This window comes from Apodemus sylvaticus, chromosome 10 (assembly GCF_947179515.1).
Source record: "Apodemus sylvaticus chromosome 10, mApoSyl1.1, whole genome shotgun sequence".
Lineage (NCBI taxonomy): Eukaryota > Metazoa > Chordata > Mammalia > Rodentia > Muridae > Apodemus > Apodemus sylvaticus.
In genome coordinates, this window is record NC_067481.1 from 52161691 (window position 1) to 52185242 (window position 23552).

At 44.2% G+C, this 23552-nt stretch overlaps 4 protein-coding genes across 11 annotated transcripts in view; 2 read left to right on the forward strand and 2 right to left on the reverse strand.

Moving 5' to 3' along the window:
* Positions 1-12019: 12019 nt before the first annotated feature.
* C10H17orf100 (chromosome 10 C17orf100 homolog) lies at positions 12020-15467 on the reverse strand. Its single transcript, XM_052193879.1, has 2 exons — positions 14617-15467; positions 12020-12618 (listed from the first exon to the last, which is right to left on the reverse strand). Exon 1 carries the CDS (start codon positions 15301-15303, stop codon positions 14902-14904), a length of 402 nt encoding a protein of 133 aa, XP_052049839.1. The 5' UTR covers positions 15304-15467; the 3' UTR covers positions 12020-12618; positions 14617-14901.
* A 100-nt stretch (positions 15468-15567) lies between these two features.
* On the forward strand, positions 15568-18789 carry Med31 (mediator complex subunit 31). The gene is made up of 4 exons (XM_052193881.1): positions 15568-15681; positions 16587-16664; positions 16927-17023; positions 18434-18789. Exons 1-4 carry the CDS (start codon positions 15654-15656, stop codon positions 18624-18626), a joined length of 396 nt encoding a protein of 131 aa, XP_052049841.1. The 5' UTR covers positions 15568-15653; the 3' UTR covers positions 18627-18789.
* Positions 18790-20692: 1903 nt separating this feature from the next.
* On the reverse strand, positions 20693-22913 carry Txndc17 (thioredoxin domain containing 17). The gene is made up of 4 exons (XM_052193882.1): positions 22695-22913; positions 22130-22211; positions 21674-21749; positions 20693-21066 (listed from the first exon to the last, which is right to left on the reverse strand). The coding sequence occupies exons 1-4, from the start codon at positions 22837-22839 to the stop codon at positions 20998-21000; spliced, it is 372 nt and encodes a 123-aa protein (XP_052049842.1). The 5' UTR covers positions 22840-22913; the 3' UTR covers positions 20693-20997.
* Positions 22914-22998: 85 nt separating this feature from the next.
* Positions 22999-23552, forward strand: part of Kiaa0753 (KIAA0753 ortholog) — a 51500-nt gene continuing 50946 nt past the window's right edge. For all 8 annotated transcript variants that reach the window (XR_007979664.1, XR_007979665.1, XR_007979666.1 and 5 more), the window contains exon 1: positions 22999-23264. The gene's annotated coding sequence lies outside the window, so the exon portion shown is untranslated. The remainder of the gene's footprint in view (positions 23265-23552) is intronic.

Sequence of the window (23552 nt, forward strand, 5' to 3'; positions counted from 1 at the left end):
GAAAAGAAGGCAATAGGGGCTGGAGAGATGGCTCAGGTGTTAAGACGCCATACTTCTCTTGCAGAGGACCGACCTGGTTTTGCTTCCCAGCACCCACATCAGTGGTTCACAACCACCTGTAAATTCAGCTTTAGAGGACTTGAACACTTTCTCTTGCCTCCACAGTCACTACACACTCACCAGCAGACCCCTCACACAAATGGCCAAACACACACACACACACACACACACACAAATAAAATTATTTTTTCAAAAGAGAGCAGTTGATTTATTGACTTCCAAATAGACATTTCTTGTCATTGCTGGTGTTGAAATATGCAGTCTTATAGCATATATACATATCTGTGTATATATACATGCACAGATTTTACATATATATAAAATTTTTACGTGTGTGTGTGTGTGTGTGTGTGGTGTGGAACCTGAACAGGTTCTTGAACTCCAGTGTTTCATTCACTTCTCTGCCTAGAGAGCATGCCAGCATCTCTCGATGCAGACCAGAAGCTTCAGGAGGAGATCTGGAAATGGACATATACTTCCTGGGTAACTTTGTTTTTAACTGCTAGAAGTTAAAGTGAGGGAGTTGCAGTTTAGTGTTGAGTTCTGTGTCTGTGGTTCTTGTGCTCTGAACTACTCATGGTCTAGGAAGTTTACAGAGGCTTCAACTCTCCAAACTCATCTGCCTCTGTGCACTAGCTGCCAGCACCAGATGTGCTGTCAGGGCCAGGTATGCTGTCAGGGCCAGGTGTGCTATCAGGGCCAGGTGTGCTGTCAGGTCCAGGTGTGCTGTCAGGGCCAGGTGTGCTATCAGGGCCAGGTGTGCTGTCAGGGCCAGGTGTGCTATCAGGGCCAGCTGTGCTGTCAGGTCCAGGAGTGCTGTCAGGTCTAGGTGTGCTGCCAGTTCCAGGTGTGCTGTCAGGGCCAGGTGTGCTGCCAGGGCCAGGTGTGCTGTCAGGGCCAGGTGTGCTGCCAGGGCCAGGTGTGCTGCCAGGGCCAGGTGTGCTGTCAGGGCCAAGTATGCTGTCAGGGCCAGGTGTGCTATCAGGGCCAGGTGTGCTGTCAGGTCCAGGTGTGCTGTCAGGGCCAGGTGTGCTGTCAGGGTCCAGGTGTGCTGTCAGGGCCAGGTGTGTTTTCAGGGCTAGGTGTGCTGTCAGGGCCAGGTGTGCTGTCAGGGCTAGGTGTGCTGCCATGGGACAGCCATTTGCCCTCCATGTGCATTCACCACGTACATCTGAGCACACTTCCCTCAACATCTGCTGTCGTGATGCGATGCCTGTCTTAAATCCTCCTGAGTGCCATTGGAAGGTCAGGAGTGGCAAGAGCCCAGCCCTGGCCACACTGTTTCATAGGGCACTACTAATGGCCTTCTGTCTGCCTGGGGCTAAGTGGGTTTCCTGCTTGAAGGTTGAGTTCTTTCTATAACTTTGGGTGAGGGGCTGGTAGGAGTGGCAGAGCCACTGTAGTCTCTATGACACCCTGGTGCCCACACATATGAATTCTGAGAGACCTACTCATTGGTTCTGTTTAACCACAAATTTCCAACTGCCCAGACATGAAACCCCATTTGGCCAGTTGCCTTGAGGTGTGGCACTTGGGACACTTTATTGGAGAGGGTCACTAAAGGACAGTCTGGCCACTCCTAGCTACTTCATTGACCTTAGTGCCACTGTCTTTAAGCTAAAAGGTCAACTCAGGTGAAGGTATCTGGACAAATGAAAAGGGTCCTTGTTGAGGCCCAGGTAGAAAGATGGGCACCATTGGACTTTAGAGGGGCAGTTACTTAGGGAAAAAGCATTGTGCCCAGAGGCTAGCTTTCAGCTAAGCAGGACTTACCTGGACCCTGATGAAGGGGCCCCTCCCTGACTGGTTAGAATTCAGAAAAGGATCTGAGAGATGGAGACAGGAAGGCTTAAGAAAGAGTGTATAGACAGACAGAGACTGACAGTGCCGTGGAAATACAGACCAGAACAGTAGCTTGGCGGCTGTGGGGAGCCCATCACACAGATACTTATATTAGCACCTACAGGCATGTTCTCTCTCACTATAATCAGGCAAATTAGAGGAATCTTGATGTACCATTTTACACCCACTAAATTAGCGAACATTAGCAAAGTTATAACAGTGCATGCTACTTATATGGTAAAACCAGCCTAAACATACTGCCAGCTCAAGTGTGAATTAGCAAAGCCCTTTAGGGAAGAAATTGGGTGATAGGGATCCAGGGCTATTAAGCTGCTCATACCTTTTTTTTTCCATGCTAAATTCCACTCCTGGGAATGTGTTGCAAGAAAATAATCTAACAGTACAATAACTATTTTGTACATAAGGATGGCTAGCCAGGGCTATCTGCTACATCCAATGTGCTAGTGTACAGTTCTATAAATCATTCTGATTTGAGTCAGGTTTTCACTATGTAGCCCAGGCTGTCCTTGAGCATGGAATCTCCCTGCCTCAGCCTCCCCAGGTCTAGTCCTGAGCTGTCACATCTCCACAACCATTTTTTTAAAATAGGTATTATAATACCTAATTGATCACATTATCAGATTTCTTCTGTGAAAATAAAGATAACTGTACATTAAAGTTAATAATTACATGAAACAGCTACCTGGAAACTCCAAATGGCCCCACCCTGCTGAGGTCCTATATTCTGGCTGCCCATCTGGTTGACCAGTAGTCCCACCCTTGCCATATTCAGCCTACCCTGCCACTCCCTGTCTGGAGTTTCCCTAGGTGATCTGGAAGCCTAATCCACAGACCTCAGGCTGCAGTGGGTGGGGTACTGTGTCAGCAGAACCTGCCCACCTGGCTTGGCTCCCGTGGTGCCCCTAGGGATTTGGAGAGGGTCTCTGTGAGTCACATCTGGAAAGGCCCAAACCAGAAAAAGATAAAGGATGGGGGAGGTAGGGCTTCATTTAAGAAGGGAGATAAGGTGTTTTCCAGGTTCTGAGACATCTTGCTGTTTGCAAGCACAGTGGTCTGTCAAAGCTGGCTGGTGTCTGGATTCCTAGTTGGGCATCATCAGGATGAAGGCATCTTACTGACTGAAGACCAAAGAGGAGGGATCCTGGGGTCACGACTCTTAGCCTGCTCTGACTCAACATTAGGCACAATCTGTCTGCACCACAGTCATTGATTCTGGTTCTTCTCCTTGACCCTTGGTGCCCACCATGGAAGCTGACAGTCAGGGAGGAGTCAATAAACTGGGTGAATGAGCAGGCACAGGGACAAGGCCATGCTGTATGTGAATGAGTGAGTCAGCAGACAATGGCCTCTTTGTACAATGCCTTCCAAATGGACTCTAATCAAGCTCAGGGGATGCTGCACCCGTGTCTTTTTTTTTTTCTGCCAGGGGATATCCCACCACACAGAGGCCAGGGATAGTCGGTGTCCATGTCCAGGTCCACACAAGCCAACCTTGTTCATTTGGTCCAGGGCTGTCCTACTGAACACAAAGAGGCTTTATGGTAGGCTCTGCCTGCTTCTGCTGCTTACAATGTCATGGGAGGGACGGGAGCTAACAAGGAAGACACTATGGAGCATGCACAGAGGAGCTGTCCTTAGAGGTGGCAGTGGTGGGGAGGGAAAATGCCAAGAGGTGGACTTTGGAGCCGAGGGCTGGGTCAGGATCCCTGGGGAGTTGGGACTGGAACAGGGCCTGGAGGACAGGCTGTCTGTCTCACATAAGGCCCCAGGAGGCCCAAGGCAAGTGTAAATCTATCTGAGCCTTCTTTGGCTTTTTGCCCTTGAATCCACCAGTGGCGTTGGCTCAATGCCAGTCAATCTGACTCTGGTTGGTGTAGGATCCAACATCAGTCTTTGTGTTCAAACTCCTAGGACTCTGCATTGATCTTGGCCATTCATTCATTCATTCATTCATACACTCATCCGTTCATTCTGCAGACACTCATAGCATAGCTGCCGGGTGCCGGGGACCTTTACAGGTTTGAGGATATGTGGTGAACAGGTTTAAGTCATTGCCTTCCAGGAGGCAACGTGAGACTGTCAAGTTCTGTGAGTGTTTCAGCCGCTTGTTGTAGTAATTGTTGCAACCAGAGTTACAGTGGTGGCTGGGGATGGCTTTAGGAAGTATTTTGCCTTTTTTCCTGAAACCAAATGTATCTTTTTGTAGTTGCCCACCCTTTGATTCTTGAAGTCCTTCTTGAAGCAGAACAAAGCACCAATCTGGTCTTCCTGTTTAGGACTGACTTGATGACCTCAAGGCTCCTCCTGAGCGCACTGTGGAGGACTAGCTGTCTGACCCATGTGCACCAACAGTGGCTGATTAAGAACACCAAGCCAGAGGAGTCTGGATCCATGTCTGGATTCTGACCTTGCTTCTTCCTGGCCAGGAATGCTGGATAAGGCAACTCAACCTCTTGACCCCTAGTCTCTTTTCACCTACCTCATCCAGATCCGAGAAAGGTCTGGGTCTTTCAGCAGTACCTGGGGCGGAATGAGTACCAGGGCTCAGTAGCCAAACTTCTGGGAGTGTCAAAATGCACACACACACCCCTGCTGAACTAGGCTAGTCAAAAGAGTCTTTTGAGTCCACATGAGCATTTCTAGTGATGCTTTGACTTTACAAGATGAATACAGCTGTGGCCCGCCTGAGTCTCCATCACAGGGCCTTGTCTGACAAGAAGATACACGAAGCATCCCAAAGGGGGCTAGAGTGGCGAGTGGCTGTAACACTGTGGTCGTGAGTGTCACCGTGTCTCATTCTGAAGCAGCCACTTCTGAAGGCCAGCCCGGCTGAAGCTTGCGTGGCACTCCCTTGGTTTCAGCTGCTCTGAAGGGCAGCCTTTGCAGCTGTGCGGGGACTGACTGCCCTCTGCTGTCCGTTGTCTGTATGGCACCAGTAAGCTGACATTGGACTCCGAGCCAGTTCTCAGCCAGGGAGACTCTGAGATTCCCTTTTCTGCACTATTTGTCACAGTGACTCTCAGCAGAAATGTATTCTACCCTGGTGGCTCTACACAAACACTTCACAAGACAGTTTAAATTTTCACTGAGAATTCTGTGACATATTCTATTTTACCTCATGATCAAGAAAATGCTAGTTATGACTCACTAATTTAACATTACACTTTTATGTTTACTGGAATCTGAAAACATGGATTTAATCTACCAATGAGTCCTGCGGGCTTCCTAACTTTGCTGGGTACCAGGCCACTCCAGGCGTTAGCCACATTCAGGGCCAGCTACTCAAGCAACTGGATTATCATTCCTTTAAATCAATGAGCTTAAGCCTTTGAGATATCCACTCTGGGCTACATAAAATATTGGTGAAATCCCAATACTGAGGATACATGTTTCTCTCCCCAGGGAAAGATTAAAAATAAAAATAAAAAATTAACTATCAAGATGATAGAAGAAAACATGTTTCTATTCTCTCTGAGCTCGCCTTGTTTTTCATGCCTCAGCTGGAGAACTAGAGATTTTTGTCCAAACACAGGAGGGAAAGTGGGCCACCTATGGGTGGCTTCATTTATCTGCAGAACTGCCCAAATGTCTCAAAAGGGAGAAAGGTATGAGCAGCTGTCACAAAATGCTATGCTGGGTCACTCTTATGATTTGGTAGAGAGGCCCAACTCCAGAATCTTCCCAGGGCACAGTGTGTGAACCCTGTGTAGACTGAAAGGTTCCATACAGTCTTTTTCAGAGGTCTTGATTTGATGGGTGATACAAAATGGAACTGATTCACACTGGAACTTACTCCTTTTGATTTTATTTTGCATTTTCAGGACAATGAGCTTTTTCAGATCTTGACTATTTTTGTAAGTTCTTGGCAAATTCTGGAGCCCCAGGATTCCAACATGTCTTAACTAATGGAGAAGACAGCCTTGGGGTTTGGAGGCTTATAACCTAGGAGCATATATATTTAGGAACTTTAAGGCTCTTTCTCCTGGACCTTTTAAAGGACAATGTGAACAGACCACATTGAGTTTTCACTGCCAGCTCAGCTGATGAATGGGGACAGTGCAGATGACCCAAGCTGCTGTGTACCTGGCAGGGGATTTTAGCTGTTTCCTTTTTAGCTGTGTTAGCAGGGGTTAGAGTAGGTGGGTGATTTCGGAGTATTTTATTTTATCAACAGGACCCTTGTATAAATGAAATCTTATGAAGCACAGAGCAGAGCTGGGGTGAACAGATTTCTCAGTCTGTTCTGCAGACTGATAAGCAGATGACTCTGTGAGGGTGTTCAGAGGAACCCCACCAAGTGCCTGCAGAAATGGACAGGTTTCTTCCAGACAATGGCAGGTGTAAGCACCCGTGGAATTCTTGGACCCTAGAAAAGATCTCAGCTCTAAAGAATTCTTGAATTCTTGAACAGATCTGTGGCCAGGCATAATGGCCATTTGCCATATAATGAACTCAGGGGCTAACACCATTAGTCTAAGCACTCAGGAGGCAGAGACAGGCTGGCCAGGCTGGTCTATACAGTGAGACCTCTATCTCAAAAAGGAGGGAGAGATGGAGAGGGAACACAACACAGTGGTTTTCATACCTCTTTGACAGTAAAACACGTATGTTCTAAAACACAAGTTATCCATATATGGACATGGGCAGGGATATTGTATAAGTACAAACCACATACTTCTTTTTGGGAATCAATTACCTTACCAATAAAACCCATGGCCAATGTTCCAACGTGTTTTAATGGGACTAACACCTCTTCTGAGAAACCAGTTACCATGTACCCAGTTCATGCCAATCCTGTGAACACATGGCCCTCAGTGTCTGCAACAAGTCTATCAATCCTTAGCTGTACTTGATGTTTTCTTTTCTTCAGATTAATAATGCTGTCACTGTCCATTTCCTGTCAAATGTCCTATTACTAGACACTTGTTAGATGGCTTTAGTAGAAGCCACATGCTCCCTTGCTACAATGCTATAGTAGGAACTCTGGCTCCGGGTGGTGGTGGTGGTGGTGGTGGTGGTGGTGGTGGTGGTGGCGCACGCCCTTAATCCCAGCACCTGGGAGGCAGAGGCAGGTGGAATTCTGAGTTTGAGGCCTGCCTGGTCGACAAAGTGAGTTCCAGGACAGCCAGGGCTACACAGAGAAACCCTGTCTCGAAAAAACCAAAAACAACAACATCAAAAAACAAAATAAAACAAAACAAAACAAAACAAAAAAAACCCAAAAACCTCTGGTTCTGGGCTGTAAATTGTTCAGATCCAGCTGCTTTTCTTCTTCTCCTCCCTGTCCCAAGCAATGAGATGTGTATTATTGTATGTATATATGTCAACTCCATGGAATGGTACTTATGCCATAGTGCATGTATGGAGGTTGGAGGTGTGTTGTGCGTCTGTGTGTGTGTGTGTGTACATGTATGCAGGTGCCTAAGGGGGCAGAAAAAGGGTGAGAAACCCCATGGTGCCAGAGTTACAAGTTCCTGAGACGTTCCCATGTATTCAGTACTTGGAACTGAAGAACAGCACTCCTCTGTAAGAACAGTAAGTGTTCTTAATCTCCCTCCCTCTCCCTCCTTCCCTCTCCCCTCCCTCCCCCCCTCCATTTGAGTCATCTCTCCAGCTCCCTTGTTTTTTAAAAAATATTTATGACCCAATAGATTGATTTCTCTAGCCTTTAGTAGTTCTGACTGGAAGGTCAGTTTGTAAAGACAGAAACACCGCTGCCAATCATGAAATGACACCAGAGAAGGAAACAAGAGAAGGGCACACAGTGGGACTTGAGAAACTGTCTTTTGATATTTAAAGAGATGGGCTGAAAAAAAAAAAAAAAAAAGATGGGCTGGAGAGATGGCTAAGACAGGTTAAGAGAGCTCTTCCAGAGGTCCTGAGATCAATTCCAAGCAAGCACATGGTGGCTCACAACCCTCTGTAATGGGATCCAATGCCCTCTTCTGGTGTGTCTGAAGATAGCTACAGTGTGCTCATGTAAAATAAAATAAATAAATCTTGAAAAAATTAAAATTCAAAGAGAAAAGTGATCCCTGAACTTTAAGAATATGCATGCAGGGAGTGGCGAGACGGCCAGCGGCTGAGTGGTGCTCTCTCTCACAGAGCACCAGAGCTTGGCTCCTGCACCCACATCAGACAGTTCACAACTACCTCACACTCCAGCCCCGGGGAACACCGCTCTCTCTTCTGGCTTCCAGAGGAATCTGTACACACATGGCACACATTCACACACACACATAAGAATATGTACATAATGCAAATAAAATCTGAGCTTAAATATTTAGTACTCATAAACGAATCAGTAAAAAAAAAAAATAAGCAAAGGCTATAAACAAGCAATTTAGAAGGAAATGATGGGAGGGAGGGACCCTGTGTGATGGGAAGAGCAGAGGCTGGGATGACTAAAGCTGAGAAACTCAGAAGAACCCTGTAGAGTATAAACTATAGGTGTCTGAGAACGGATGGCCGGCTGGTGCGGGTGTTCCGAGGCTAGGTTTAATTAAAGGAGTTCTTCAAATAAAAACTGCCAAGTGTATTCAGCTACTCAGGGAAGGGAACTGCAACAGTCAGGGTGAAATGTGGCTGGTGTCTGTGAGTTAAACCGGAAGCATAGGAGGCACAGTGAAGACAGCAGGCAGGAAGCAGCTACTCTGACCCTCTAGAGAGAATGCGTCCTACAGCACCCCCTGGTGGCAGAATAGCAGCACCACAAGGAGCAAAGCAGAAATTTGCAGAGGTTTGCAGTCAAGAGGTAAAGTGTAACTGGTACAGCTAATAGCATTGATAATCAGCACTTATATTTAAGCTCAAATACTCTCCTAACCTTTTTCTTCTTAACTATTTCTCACAGGAAAACGATATTATCATCTTCTTAAAGAGACACAGTGAGCCAGGCAAAGTACATAAATGTAATTCCAACACTCAGATAGTAGAGACAGGAAGATCAAGAGATCAAGGCCAGCCTGGGCTACAGTGTGGCTCTGTTTTGAAAATGAGAGAGCAGGTCAATATAGTAATTGTGTCTATCGCAAAGACTGTGATATGTTCCATCCTGCCCTATGATAACTACTATAAAGGTTTGTTCACAATCCCACCTGGATATTCTGTTACCTAGATATAAAATAGTAATGTTAACCTCCAGGAAAATCTATATTAAATGATAAGGAGGATTTAAGGCGGAGTGGAATAACAGGCTTCTATCTGGCTTGCTATGAATATGAAAGTAACATGAGCCCTGAGACTGCCCATGCTCACTGCCCAGGGAGAGGCTTTAGTCTGCAGCCCTGGGGAAGGGGAGCCATGGCCGAGGCCTCTCACCATCCTGAGTTCAGGAGGGGGAGCTGACTCACAGGGCTCACACTAAAAACATGAAAGCCTTGTAGGAAAAGAACTCTAGAGACTGCACAGGTGCCTGCTAAGTGCTCAGCTGAGTACTGATCACTGCAGGCATTAAGGAAACTACTCAAGGGCAGGAAACTGAGAAGGCTTGTCCCCCCAGCCAGTCTCCTGACTTAGGGCTATCCAGAGAAGACATAACACAGTTTTTGCCTCAGAGAACATTACCCATTCACTTAAAACTAATTTGGACCCATAGAACAGCTTAAAAGTAGATACAAAGAACAAACTGCTTGCAAATAACTTATAAGTTACTAATCCAAAGTCCAAGAACTATAAAAATATGAAAACTATACAATAGTCAAAAAAGTTAAAATTTACAATGCATGGCATACATCAATAACCAGGCATGAAAAATAACAACCACAAAATACAACCCATGATAGAAGAAAAATCAATTAAAAGACACTGTGCCAGAGACTGTACAGATGATAGGATTAAACAAAACTAAACAAAATCATTATCAAAACAAAACTGTATATGTTAAAAGTAATCACAGGGCAGGCAAAGATGCTGAGAAGATATAAAAGGAATTCATGGAGGAATTTGTTTATGTGTGGAGGACATTTTAAAAGATCTAAGTTGAATTATTAGAGATGGAAAAGTTTTACGTGAACTTAAAGAGCTTTAAAAACTATACTGGATAGCATTTATGATAGGCTATGAATTGTAGAAAAAAGATTAGTATAAACATGAAGACGAAAACAACACAAAATATCCGGTGAAATATGAAAAGAAAAAAAAAACCCAGAAGAGCATCAGCTTCACACAGCTTATAAGACCTATGGTGTACGCCCATAGAGAGGCAGGAAAAACATCCGAAGGAATGGTGGCCTCCAAAATGTAAGAATTTTATGAAGACCATAAAGTCAAAGTTTCAAAGAGTATAAGCTACCCCAAATATAAGACAAGGGAAATTATACCAAGGCATATCATAGAGGGCTCCCTCAGCAATACAGAGCACTCCTGACAGAGGCCATGGACACCTCTGTGGAGGAACAAAGGTAAGGCTAGAACAGTGTCGTGTCACTGTTGCTGTTGGAACTAACACAACTCAGAAGAGCGTGAGCAACGTCTTGACTGTGTCAGAGAGGGAACGCAGAATTCCTAGCCTGGAAACATGGGCTACTCCACAGTAGCAACGAGAGAAAAAGCCCTGAGCAGTGACCAGTAAGTACTGGTCCATGTGAGGCTAAAGGCAAAGAAGCAGTCACAGCCAAGACCTCAAGGACCATGAAGGGCGCCTGAAAGGCACCACTGTGCTTGGAAGCATCTTGTAGAAAACACGATGTTGGCTCCCTGAGGATCCGTTCCCAGCCTCTTCCCTTTCTTCTAACGCCATTTAGGCTAGAAAGCTAAATACCTGTTTTCCCAGAATCCCTTGCAGCTAAAGATAACATGTATGATTGAGCTTGGGTCAAAGAGATACACTTATAAGTCCCTGGTATAGGTTTTTCCTTCCAGCTAACATGGAAAAACACTGGTAGGAAGAACAACTACCCTGCTTTCTGCTGTGCCTTCCATCTGAGAGGAACACAGGCAGGAGCCTACAGACACACAAGTATCTTGTAGCCATGAAGTAGTAAGCAAGTGTACAAACAGAACAACGTGCTGTATGCAGGTGGTGAGGCAGTCAATAGATTGATCTGATGGCATTTCTGGATGATAGACTGCGTGACTTACCGCAGGAGAGGTGGGCCGCTACTTATTTTGGCCACTCTGGGACAAGTTTTGTGTTTTATTTTTGCTGTTGTTGTTGTTTTTTTTTTTTTTTTTTCTTACAGCCATGAAATTCTAAGCATTGATTATGGTGTGTGTTAAGGACTCAGGCAGGGGAAATAAAGGAAAAGGCTATTTATTTAGTCCAGTATAGGTTGAGTCAGACATCCAGGCCTTGAATATATGCATTAGCTCTTTTAGGATGAGAGCAATAGAACAAATGAGGGGACAGGAATTCTGTAAAGTTCAGAAAAAGATGTGACAAATACACACCTTGTTAATTGGATTTCTGGTTCTTCCCAGGGCTGCGTAGTCTGGGGAAAGAGGATCCTATCAATGCAAACCTCAAAAATTTTTTAAATTAAATATATATTCAATATAGTATATATTACTCTACTATACTTTAAATTGTATAATATATTTTATATTTGTATTCAATGCACTTATATTAAATATATTTATATTCAATTATACATTATGTGTATTAAATTATATAAAATATTATACACCCATTGATATATGTGTGGAGGTCAGAAGACAACTTTTGGGAGTTTATTCTCTTCTTCTACCATATGAATCCCTGAAATCAAATTCAGCTTATCAGTTTTGGTGGCAGACACCATTACACTCCAGGCCGTCTGACTAGCCTTGCCCCTTTTGTCTCTTTCTCTTTTTTTTGCTTTGTTTTATTTTTTGAGGTAGGATCTTGCTATGTAGCTTTGACTAATCTAGTACTTTTTATATAGTCATATAGTCCTGCCTGATCTTATACTCATAGCAATCCTCCTGCATCAACCTCTTCTAGTCCTGGGATTTCAGGTGTGCATCACCATACCCAGCCATTTCTTTTCAATGCAATAGGCAGTACATATTGTACACCACTCCCAGGTTTTTAATACACACACACACACACACACACACACACACACACACACACACACACACACAAGAGTATGAAAATAGAAGTGATTCCTTTATAAGAATTTGCATTTATTTAGTTTTTCAAACTAACCTGGCTGGTACAGCTAAAGGCAAGACACAACTATTACCCAGCATAATAAATCCAATTGTTAGACTGTGTCATTAAAGGCTTTCTCCACTGCAAATGGAGAATACTGTTCTTCATCCATTATTGTTGCACATGCTGTCTTTAACACTGTGTAACACATGCTGGGCACAGCAGCACTATTTCCTACAGAGAACAATGAGGAAGACACGTGGCATGACTAACAGTAACATTTACAAAGTGCAACAGGCACGTTAGCAACCACCTTCATGGAAACACACTCTCAGTTTGAAGCTGTGGAATGTATAATATAGATTTATTGGCAAACGTGTTCGTCACATTTATTCATTCTCTCTCTCTCTCTCTCTCTCTCTCTCTCTCTCTCTCTCTCTCTCTCGCATTCCAGCTTTTGAAACATGAATAAGTGAAATATGGAGGAAGAAACCTAGATAAAAATCTCTTTTATGAGGCAAGGACAACAGGGAATCTACCAGGATCCTTCCTGAAGCACCCATGATCCAGAAGCAGGAGCCTGGCCTTTCCAGAGGCACATTCCAGTCTTCCAAATACTACTAAAAGAGGAAACAGAAGCTGTCATTAATGGAGAAAAGTCTGGACAAACACATTTCTGACATTATTTCCAGGCTAGTAATGGACAGGAAATCTGATAGTGTATTAAGCGCTATAACTCTATGATTTATTTTGTTACATTAAACACATACCACTTTGTAAGACAATAAGGAACACTGTTAAAGAGAAGCAAATGCTTTTTGTTTTTTATTTGTTTATTTAAGGCACAGTTGGCCATATTAAAAACAATCAGTAAACTGGAAAAGACTGACAATTCTTTGCTATTAGTTAATTCTTTGTTAAGGGGAGTTTTATGAGGCAGAGAGGCATTCGGGTAGCTTTGGGGTGGTGGGGGTAGTTATAACATCTCTACCAGTTATGACATTTCTTCTGACCTGTGCTCCCATTCTTCAGTGGACAGCACAGTACACTCCCTGGGATTAAATTAGTGCCTGGAAGTAGTAAGCACTATAAATCATGAGGAGTCCTGCTGAATCAGGATCATTTGCAGCCTTCTGTTCTAGTGGCAAATAGCACGTGCATTATTGAAGAAGGGCAGAGGGTTCCTTACAGAGCAACACATCCTCTTCCTCTGAGAACACTTGTTCTGCACCAGAAGATGCTCTCCACACACTTCCATGACTGTTTTTCCACTTTCCACAATTCTGCTATGCAGAAGTGAGGGATTTGCTCAGTGGACCATGCTCTAGCAAAGTTGCTAGAAACTTGAATGTTTCTCAACTTTACCACTCTGTCCTTTCTCAGCACAGAGATTCTTTGTTGGAGGAGGGCGGGGTGCTGATGGCCACCACAGGATGATGGCAGCATCCCTGGTTTCCAGGCACTTGAGGCTAACAGTAGACCTTCCATGCCGCCCCAAACACACACGCTTCTGGAGACCAATCATTCCCAACTTGGGTACCAATGCAACAACGATGGAGAGGTAGTTCTAAACTGTAAACTGCAACATGCACTTTGCTCCCTATTATCAAATTCTTTTGATGATCTCAAAATAAAATTCAAACTCTTTACTGTAATCACAGTAAATTCCCAAGACTCTATATAAAGTGGCATCTTCCTCTTTTTTTTCCTTCCTTATATCACACTCTCATATACTAACTGGTCTTTCTCTTCCATAAACATCTTCAATTTTTTTTTTTTTTTTTTGGAATTTGGGTTTTTTTTTTTTTTTGAGACAGGGTTTCCCTGTGCAGCCCTGGCTGTCCTAGAACTCACTCCATAGACCAGGCTTGGCCTTGAACTCAGAAATCCGCCTGCCTCTGCCTAACAGAGTGCTGGGATTACAGGCGTGCGTCACCACAACCTGGCTCTTCAATTTTTTTTAAATGTAGGTTTTCCTTCTGTCTAGAATGCACTTTCCTCTAGCTCCTGTTATGACCCACTGCTCACCCACACAAACTTCAGACCAAATGTAATCTGCAAGGCTTTCCCTGACCATAGCCTCTAAAGAGCTCCTTACTCTCTATCACAAGAAGGATACCTTTTCCTTCACAGGAATACAACAGAATATTGTCTTAGTTTGCCCTTTGTTGAATGCCTTTTCACTAGAGGAAGATCTTAGTCTTTTCCACTGCTATAGCTGACATGCTCTAGTACCTAGCATGCAATAGGTACTCAGTAACCATCTTCTGCCAATCTCACACCTCAGGTCAAGTGTCATGGCTTCTTCTTTACTTTCCCTTCCAAGATTATTATTTTATTGATTATTAGCTGTCCTATTTTTTCTAATACTTCCTGATCTATTTTTTAAGTGTAGATGGAATACTGTAACAACTTAACATGAGAAAACTTATTATGAAATATAATTAATATATTAATAAAGGTCAATTAATAAGCTATGAAAGATGATGCCTGGCCCTGTAGGTTTCAACGAAGTCTATGATCAGGCCAGTAGTCAAGAATCATGACACGTTTGGCCCCTCTTTGCAAATTTCAAGTTGTCAACACATTCTAGAGCTACCTTAGACTATAAAACTTACCTGGTGTAAAGACTCAAAGAATCTCTTTGTCCATCAGCTGGGTTTATACAGCACTACAAATCTGAAACCCTTCTGTGCTGGCTTCAAGTTAATAGTACACTGGGGTCAACAGCAGGATGGTCTAAGGTGCTGCAATGTCAATTCATGTTAAGAGCTCCTAGAAACCACAGCCTGTTTCTTCCACTGATTTATAGGCTGTTTCCATGAAACCAAAGATGCTCGGCTCTCCTGGAAGCTGGCTGGCTGGCTGGCAACTCTTCAGTCCTGGCTAAGGACCATGGCACATCATCGAGCCATTCTGGCACTCTGCCGAGCGGCTTGCTTGTCTCTCCTGGCTGGGCTCTCTACGCGGTGCACAGTAGTCTCCACCCGCAGGGATGATGACGCCCTGACGTGGCGGGAGGACGTTTCCGTGCACTGCGAGGAGGTTTCCACGTGCTGGGAGGACACCTCGAGGAACTGAGGGAGTCGCTTTGTGGAGGGGGTGAGGGAGGGCCCCTCTCGGTGGCGCTGGGAGGTCTCCACCTGCCGGGAAGACGTTCGAACCTGCCGGGAGGACGTCTCCACGCGGTGGGATGACGTTTCCTCGCGGTGGGACGATGTCTCCACGCGGACAGTCGATGTCTCCTTGTGGCGGGTGCTTTCCACTCGCGGGGAGGAGGACTTGCTCCTAAGGGGCGAGGCCATCCTGCCCGTACACCTTGGTCAGGAGGGACAAAGAGGCCCAAGGCTCATGCTCTGCGTCACGTTACACAGGGAAAGGTGACGTCAGGGTGGTGTATTACGTCAGGGTATGCAGCAGGGCTCTGAGACCCGAAAGCCGAGAAGTCCTCCGGCACGCCCCGCTCGATCTCTGCGCGCGCAGCCGGCCCGGGCCACACAGATGGGCGGGACTACTCTTCCCATAAGGGAGGTTGTCCCCGCCCTCGTGTCCCACGCTACCCCGCGACCGGAAGTAGGTGCCGAGGCTTCCGGATTCTCTCTCTCCAATCGAAGTCGCGGTTCGGTCGGGCTGATAGTGTTCGCGCTTCTCTGTTATGGCCGCGGCCGTCGCTATGGAGACAGGTGCGTTGTGTCTTGCACCCCGAGTCTTCACCAAGGGAATGGTCCTACGCCCCGAAATCCTCTCCCGTTTTCCTTTCCCTGCGCTGTTTTTCGGGCTCAACTTGGCATCCTTAGAGTTGGGACCGGCTGAGGAGAAGGCGGTGTTGCTTAGAATATGGCCTGTGAGAACACCTTTGCTCCTGGGTTGCTCACATCCCTACTTCAACCCTGGCTCCTGGCTCAGCTGTGGGAGAGGACTGAGACCTTCCACTGTCTATTCTTGGAGCTTCTCCCGAGAACTTGCCTGAAATGTCGATAACCCGTGTGTTCTAATGCGGACCACCGTCTTCTCTCCATTGTTTAATCATTTTGCATCATTCTTTTTGTGAAGCACTTGTTTTTGCTTAACTGTTGGTAGTTGTGGTTATAACAACATAGGGAGCCGCACAGCTATTACAGACTACCCAGTGATCTCCGCTAACATAGTGGCCTGCAGGTGGTAAATTCCCATTCTACTTACTTTTTCCTCAACTAACTTTAAAGATTTATTATTTTTTATTTTAATATTTTTGTTTTGGAAACAGGGTCTCACTACGTAGTGAATATATATATATATATATATATCTTTAATTTCTAAGGAAGTCTCTTCTGCACTTTGATATTTATTTGAGTTCATTCGTGCGGGGGGGGGGGGGTGGGGGGACGGTGCATGCCGAGGTCAGAGGACAACTTGCAGAGTCCGATGTCTTCCTGCAACCCTGTGGGTTCTGGGAATTGAACCCAGGTCATCAGACTTTGTTGTAAAGTAAGCACCTTTACCCGTTGAGCTGTCTCACCTGCGGTTTATTTTTGTTTCTACAAATCAATATTTGTATTGTGGCTTTTATTTTGGGTGATTTTCTTTTTTACTGTCACTTTTCTCCTAGATGATGCTGGAAATCGACTTCGGTTTCAGTTGGAGTTGGAATTTGTGCAATGTTTAGCGAACCCAAATTACCTTAATTGTAAGTTAAGTACATCATTAACTTAAGTAGCTAGCTCTTAACGATTTCTGAGAGGAGATGCAATTTGTAATAGTATTTATTTACTTCGATGTGTTTGAATGGGGTTTTATTTGAGCTGGTCTGTAAGAATTAACTGAGCAAACAAAGGCTTGTGTTTCTTAGTTCCTTGTGTTCTGTTGGTAGGGATAAGAATATGTTAGAGATTACAAATCAGTAGTCCAGCAGTTGGTTGACATACAGATTGTTTCTTTGTGTCTTTCAGTTCTTGCCCAAAGAGGTTACTTCAAAGACAAAGCTTTTGTTAATTATCTTAAGTACTTGCTTTACTGGAAAGAACCAGAATATGCCAAATATCTAAAGTAAGTTTAATTTTTATAATCCTAAATCTGTGTATACTTTATTATAAATACAAAGTACTGATATTGAGCAGCTTTCTCGGTGTCGGAATGGAAAACGGTATTTTGAATCTTTCTGCTTTTAGTTAACGTAAGACACTGCCATCTCTAACTTGGGTTATTATAGGAATTGCATTTATTTCTGCTACCATTCTTACCTTACTCCCTTCAAACAAACCAAACTATGTGAGAGCCAGTTTACTCTCTAAGTAATATAAGCCAGAACATACCGCTTCTGTTCTTGCAGGCTAAGATTCAGTGAACTGGTTTTAGACCATAGTTCTAATGTAATTTGGTCGTGTCTAACCAACCCATAATCCAGGAAGGTAGGAAGTATTGTTTTCTGGGAGTCTTAGAGGTACTGCCCTTCTTTATAGTTAGTGTCTTTTGTTTCAAGCACTGTGCTAATTGTATTGTGTACATTAAAAGAACAAACACAGACACGATCAAACTCACACTCTGCTTTGACTTAAAAAGAAAAATAAGCTGGTACACACCTTTGATCCCAGCACTTGGGAGGCAGAGGTGGGTGCATCTCTGAGTTCAAGGCCAGCTCAGTCTACAGCTACTTCCAGGACAGCCAGGGCCACACAATAAACCCTGTCTAGATGCCTCCCTCAAAGAAGGGGACAACAGAAAACCAGAAGTTAAGCCTGGCATCCCTTTAATCCAAGCTCTCAAGAAGCAGAGGCAGGCAGATCTTGGTGAGTTTGAGGCCAGCCTGGGTATGAGCATATTTCAAGGCAGCTGGCCACACAGAGACCCTCTTTTAAAAATTAGAGGAAAACATTTCATACTTCGCTTTTTATCCTCATCACTTTTCTGACTTGATTCCTGGGCTGTCTGTAGATTTGCTCTTCATGATGCAAACATAGATTCCTTTAGGAATCCAAATGATAGACTTGAAGTTATTATTAGAAGATTATAACATGTTACGTGCTAACAAATTTTTAGACTGGGGATTGAAAGCCTTAGCTATCTTCTAGTTCAGTCTCTCCAGCCAAGCTGTTGGAAGATGATTATCTCCACTCTGGTTGGAGGCTTTCTGTGAGCCGCTTACTTCATCGATAGCCAGAGGCTAGGGAGCACTTCCTTGTAGCTCTAACCTGTTTGTAGATTTGTTTTTTTTTTTTTTTTTGTTCATCTATGTCCTCTTGGCAGTAACAGCTATAGATGTTTAAATTCAAGAGAGGTTATGAACTAACTTCATTATATCTTATATAATGTTCTGAAATAACATGATAGGAGTGATATTACCAAAGGTACTATAGTAATAGAAATGGTAGGCTTGAGATAATTTCTAGGGGAGTATCTGAATTAGAACTTGGGATGCCTTAAATTATGTTGATAATTAACTTATGAACTTCATCCCAGGTACCCTCAGTGTTTACATATGTTAGAACTGCTCCAATATGAACACTTTCGAAAGGAGCTGGTGAACGCTCAGTGTGCGAAATTCATCGATGAACAGCAGATTCTACACTGGCAGCACTATTCGAGGAAGCGGATGCGTCTTCAGCAAGCCCTGGCAGAGCAGCAACAGCAGAATAACACAGCAGGAAAATGAAGAGCTGGGACAGACCAGGCTCTTAGGACATGTATATAATGTATTGCTATTGTACAGTACAGAGAAAAAGACTCTTCTGCCCCATTAGTGTTCAGAACCTTTATGTTTTGGTTTGCAAACTTTTTGTTAATAGATTATTTCTATTAAACCAGGACTGCTCTACTTTCTCTGGGGATTTGTAAATTTCAGTTGCATTTAACAGAACCAAGTGAATAAGAATGGAAATGTTAGGTATTTTAGAACAGTTTAAGAACATAGGGGTGACATACAGTGTTACCCTGGGCTATATCATTGATCCGCCTTGTATTAGTCATGGTTCTCCAGAGTCACAGAACTTACAGATTTCTCTATATATTAAGGGGATTTATTGTATTTTTAGTCACTACAGTCTGCTGTCCAACTAACCCAACAATGGGCAGCTGTGAATGCTCAGTCCCATGAGGCTAGTTGTTTCAGCTAGTCTTCTGGCTAGGCTAGAATCCTGAAGAAGTCGGTTCCAGCAGATGTGCTGGCAAGAAGAGTGAGCCTTCCTTCTTCCATCATCCTTAAGTAGACCTCCAACAGAAGGTATAGCCCAGACTAAAGGTGTGTGCCACTACACCTGGATTTGGAACTTGCTCCGTCCCAGGCTGGATTTAAACTCAGAGATCTGCTTGCCTCAGTCTCCTGAGACTAAAGTTTCCTGGGATTACCTCACCTGGGCCTAAGCTTTTCATGGCTACTATGCCTTAAAAACTGGATCAAATGTGTGCCCTCCATTTCTGAATTGTAGTTCATTCCAGATGTAATCAGCTTGACAACCAGGAATAGCCATTACACACTCCTTCTGTTTTTAGTAGAGGGGACTGGAGTCAGGGAGCTCTAAGTTCCTTCTTTCTGCAGGAGAGGATATGCTCAATTGCTCCATTTTGTAAGTTAGCTGACCTGCTGGTGGTGGGGAAAGACTAACTAAATGGACTTTTGTCCTTAAAGATGAGCCTCAAACACCTTTGGGAAAGTTAGCATTTATTTGGTAAGTACCATAAGAAGGTACTGTCGTAAAACACTCTGAATTCTTTTAATCTATTTCAAACAGATGTTTATATATCTGTGTTGTTTTTGTGAATGTGCCCCATGTTCTGGTCCTGAAGGAGGAGAGTAGGACATCAGATCCCCTGGAATGCAGTTGAAGGTGGTTATGAGCCACCACGTGGTGCTGGGAACCTGGATTCTCTGTAAGGGTGGCAAGAACTGTTAACTACCGCTCTGTTTTTTGAGACAGGTTCTCACTTTTTAGCTCAGCTTGCCTTGGAACTTGTGATTCTTCCATTTCAATTTCCCGAGTACTGGGCTCCAAGGTGGCTACAGGGCCCAACTTTTTTTTTTTATGTGTATGAATCTTTGGCCTACATGTGTATCTACATACCACTTGCATTCCTGGTTCTCTCAGAGGCCAGCAGAGAGTGTCCAATCCCCTGGATCTGTAGTTATGAACATCTCATGAGCTGTCATGTGGCTGCTGGGATTTGAAGCCACATCCTCTGGAAGAACAGCCAGTGCTCTTTAGCACTGAATCACCTCTTCAGTCCACATTCTTGTATTACTTGCAGAACAATAGTTGGGCTTTTCATTTGTGACAAGGTCTGGTTCTGTAGTCTACCCTTGCTTATGATCCTCCTGCCTTAGCATCTAAGGTAGTAAGATTATAGCTATGTGTCACTATGCCTGACACAATCCTTATTTGAAGAAATTGAGATTTAGATAGTAGTACTTTGCCTGTGGCTAAGAGAACCAGCCTGTTTGACACCATGAGAATCACATTTTAGACATTTGTGAAACAAAATTGCCTGAATTAAGCATATGACTTCCATGTATTTCCTAAATGGTTTAATGAAGTTCTCCATTTCAAAGGCAGAAAAGGGTCTGGCAAATACACAGAGTTTAAGGTAATAGATACTAATTGCTGCAGACTTGGAAATGAATAAGTTTTAATCTTCAATATTTCCTTTGAGCTACTACTACCATACTGAAGACTCATTTTACTCAAATCTTTTAGATAGCCATGTGTTAAAAAACTAATTAACGGCTTGTATTTTACTTCTTTATTGTTTAGACATACAATGATTTTAACAACATCATTTACTCATCAATTCAAAGCAATTATGTGGCTTCTTTTAAATGAAACAGGCAATCAGTACAAAATTGCAATCATTAGGCTTTTTTGTTTTGTTTTTTCCAGACAGGGTTTTGCTATGTAGCCCTGGCTGTTCAGGAACTCAATTTTTAGAACAGGCTGGCCTCAAACTCAAAGAGATCCAGCTCCCTCTGCCTCATGAGTGCTGGGACTAAAGGCATGTGCCACCACAGTCTGGCAAGGTCTGATCATCAAATCTTAATCTTCAGAGAAGATCATCTCCACGAGGTTGGCTTGCCGGCACTCAGACTCCACAAGTTTTTGAGGCTGTAAAAACAACGGTTAAGTTTTCACTGCTGTTATGAATATTCCTAGGGGGTGGAGTGAATACTTTGACAAATTTTTGAACACAGAAATTATGCCATCAGCTAGTTACAACAAGCTTTATTAAATAGTTAGGATGCTTGTCTCAAGATGAATCATTACAACACTTGGCCTGAAAGGCCTTAAATGTCCACACCACGAAGCCCCATAGGCTGGTAACAAGAGTTAGCATGCCCAGTGCCATGTCTTTCCCTCAACTCTTTAATTTAGGATCCTAGGGGCAGGGCTGAAATAAAGGGAGAGCCCTTTTAAACCTGAAAAATGGATTTAGAAAACATTAACAAAGGTGCTTTCAGAAATGAGTCAACTTCCTTCTGAATACAGAATCTTAGAAATGGCTCCAAAACATACCCCAGACACTAATATCTTCATTATTATTATTTATAGTTCACTGGGATTGGCAGAGGAATGGACACCAACTTGTGTGTTTCTGATGCACTCTGAACAACAATGTTATGTTGGAAATCAAAGGTCAAGCTCTTTTAACTTGACTTTAAAGCAACTTGAGTTTTAACTACATTATAGCTACAACATAAAGGTAGATACTTACTGTTCCATATTTAAGTAGTGTAGGCACTGCAGTTATTTTCAGTTTTTGTCTGAAGTCATTATTTGGGTCTTTCCAGCTGTTCCAAAGGGAAGAAGATAATGAAAAATACTTGGTTTATTACAGCTTACTCAACTGTTGACCTATATATAATATATTAGTAATCACTGCTTTTGTGTTAACTTTTCTGTTAACTTATGTGTCACTTTCTGCAAAGTTTAAATTGTGGCTAAGATAAAACATAAATGTAAAGTCAATTGAGTTCTAATTATTCCAGACCAAATTCATTGATGATATGTAGCTGAAACATAAACGGTGAATATGAATTCAATACTTCTAACTGGCTTACCAGACAATACTTAAAACACAGAGCCTGAGCAATTATCTGAGGTCCTTTCTACCCAACTTTTTAATCTAGTCCATGTTTGGAGATAACAGTATACATGATTGGTCACTTACTAAGGTTTGTCTCCTACTTGGCAGTAGATGAACACACAGTCTTCAGCCACATGCTTCAGCCCCTCTCGGATGACTGGCTCAGCTTTTTAAAAAGGTTAAAAAGTAATTATACATCGACTGCGATAGCCCGCGCCCTCCCCAGTCCCCAGTCTTAGACTTTAACCCCTTGTAAGATAGGATGCTAAAGTCGAGTGTCCTCTGGGCTCGTGAATCACTTAAGTCCTAGTCCTGGTTGTCTTTAAGACACACTCAGAAAATCAGCATACATATTTGTTAACGGAAAGATAAACTTGTGAGTCTGGTCTTTTTATAGTGAGACTAATCAATCGTTTGGGGACTGAGAATTTTAAAGAACTAGGTTCCAAGATCTGAATCCATGATAAAAATAAGGGTCATCCTTAGGTGGAGCTAGTAGGGACCTAACGAGAGGCAGGGTGCAGCTCAGACGCTTCTGCGGGTCTGCAGGACCAAGATCCTCATCTCATTCCACTTTCTGACTTCAGCAGGGGCCTTCTTCCTACCACTTCTGTGGCGCAGCAACCCCCAGTCCTAGTTCCAGTCTCACCTTCCACGCAGTCCGGACACCAGCTCTTCCCTTCGGTATCCTTAGAACCGCTGAAGTAGGCGAAAATGGTCTTGCCCTCATGCTCCTTCACTGCCTTGTCGAACTCCTCAAAGCCTAACACGCTCACCTCCTCGAAGGTGGCCATGAGTACAACACTCCAGAGAGGAGCGCAGGAGGTGCCCCAGGGTCCCGCCGCCTTAAGGCGGGGCCCAAGTAAGGCGTGGCTAAGTTTCCTGGTGGGCGGTGCCGCCGCAGCAGTACCGGGCTACGGGAGCCTTGGATGGCCAGAATTCCGTAGGGCCGTCTTTTTGGTCTGCTGGAGTTTCTCTTTTGGCGCCAATTTCCTTCAAACATCTAGCCGGCTAACCTGGTCTAGTCCCCACCGTGGCTTCCTGGACAATGACTGCCAAAGCCCGTCGCGATACGTTGATCTTCAAATGGCTCAGGAAACTCAACGGCTCTCAAACAGCCGCGCGCCTGTTGCCATGGTGACTGGGCGAGAGGCCGGAAGCGAGGCCTAGCTTGGGGTCGCCTTGTGGTCTCTTGATTGCCGCGCCTCGCCCTTACCAGGTGGGCTCGGGCCGGAGCTGGGGGAATTCTGGGAAGCTGCATTAGGCAGAGAGACAGTGAGAGAGCCTTCGCCCCGGGCTTGCCTTGCAGCTCCGCCCTTCCTATTACCTTTCCATTTGTCAGACTTTAGGGGGGCCGGGGCTGGGGGCGGCGTCCGGGATTGGGCGGGGGTTTGGAGAGAGCTGGCAGGCAGAAAGGCAGCGAGGCTGGATCCGAGTGTTGTGAGTGCGTGTGCGGGGCATGCTGTCTAGGGGAACAGGTGCAAAGACAGCGTGCCTGAGGTTGCAT

Excerpts from the sequence above, each read along its gene's own strand:
- C10H17orf100 (XM_052193879.1), bottom strand. The coding sequence starts at position 15,303 with ATGGCCTCGCCCCTTAGGAGCAAGTCCTCCTCCCCGCGAGTGGAAAGC.
- Med31 (XM_052193881.1), top strand. The coding sequence starts at position 15,654 with ATGGCCGCGGCCGTCGCTATGGAGACAG. Across the intron at positions 16,665-16,926 it reads GAACCCAAATTACCTTAATT|TTCTTGCCCAAAGAGGTTAC; the intron begins GTAAGTTAAGTA and ends TGTGTCTTTCAG. Across the intron at positions 17,024-18,433 it reads GAATATGCCAAATATCTAAA|GTACCCTCAGTGTTTACATA; the intron begins GTAAGTTTAATT and ends ACTTCATCCCAG.
- Txndc17 (XM_052193882.1), bottom strand. The coding sequence starts at position 22,839 with ATGGCCACCTTCGAGGAGGTGAGCGTGTTAGGCTTTGAGGAGTTCGAC. Across the intron at positions 22,212-22,694 it reads GTGTCCGGACTGCGTGGAAG|CTGAGCCAGTCATCCGAGAG; the intron begins GTGAGACTGGAA and ends CTTTTTAAAAAG. Across the intron at positions 21,750-22,129 it reads CAAGTAGGAGACAAACCTTA|CTGGAAAGACCCAAATAATG; the intron begins GTAAGTGACCAA and ends CCTTTGGAACAG.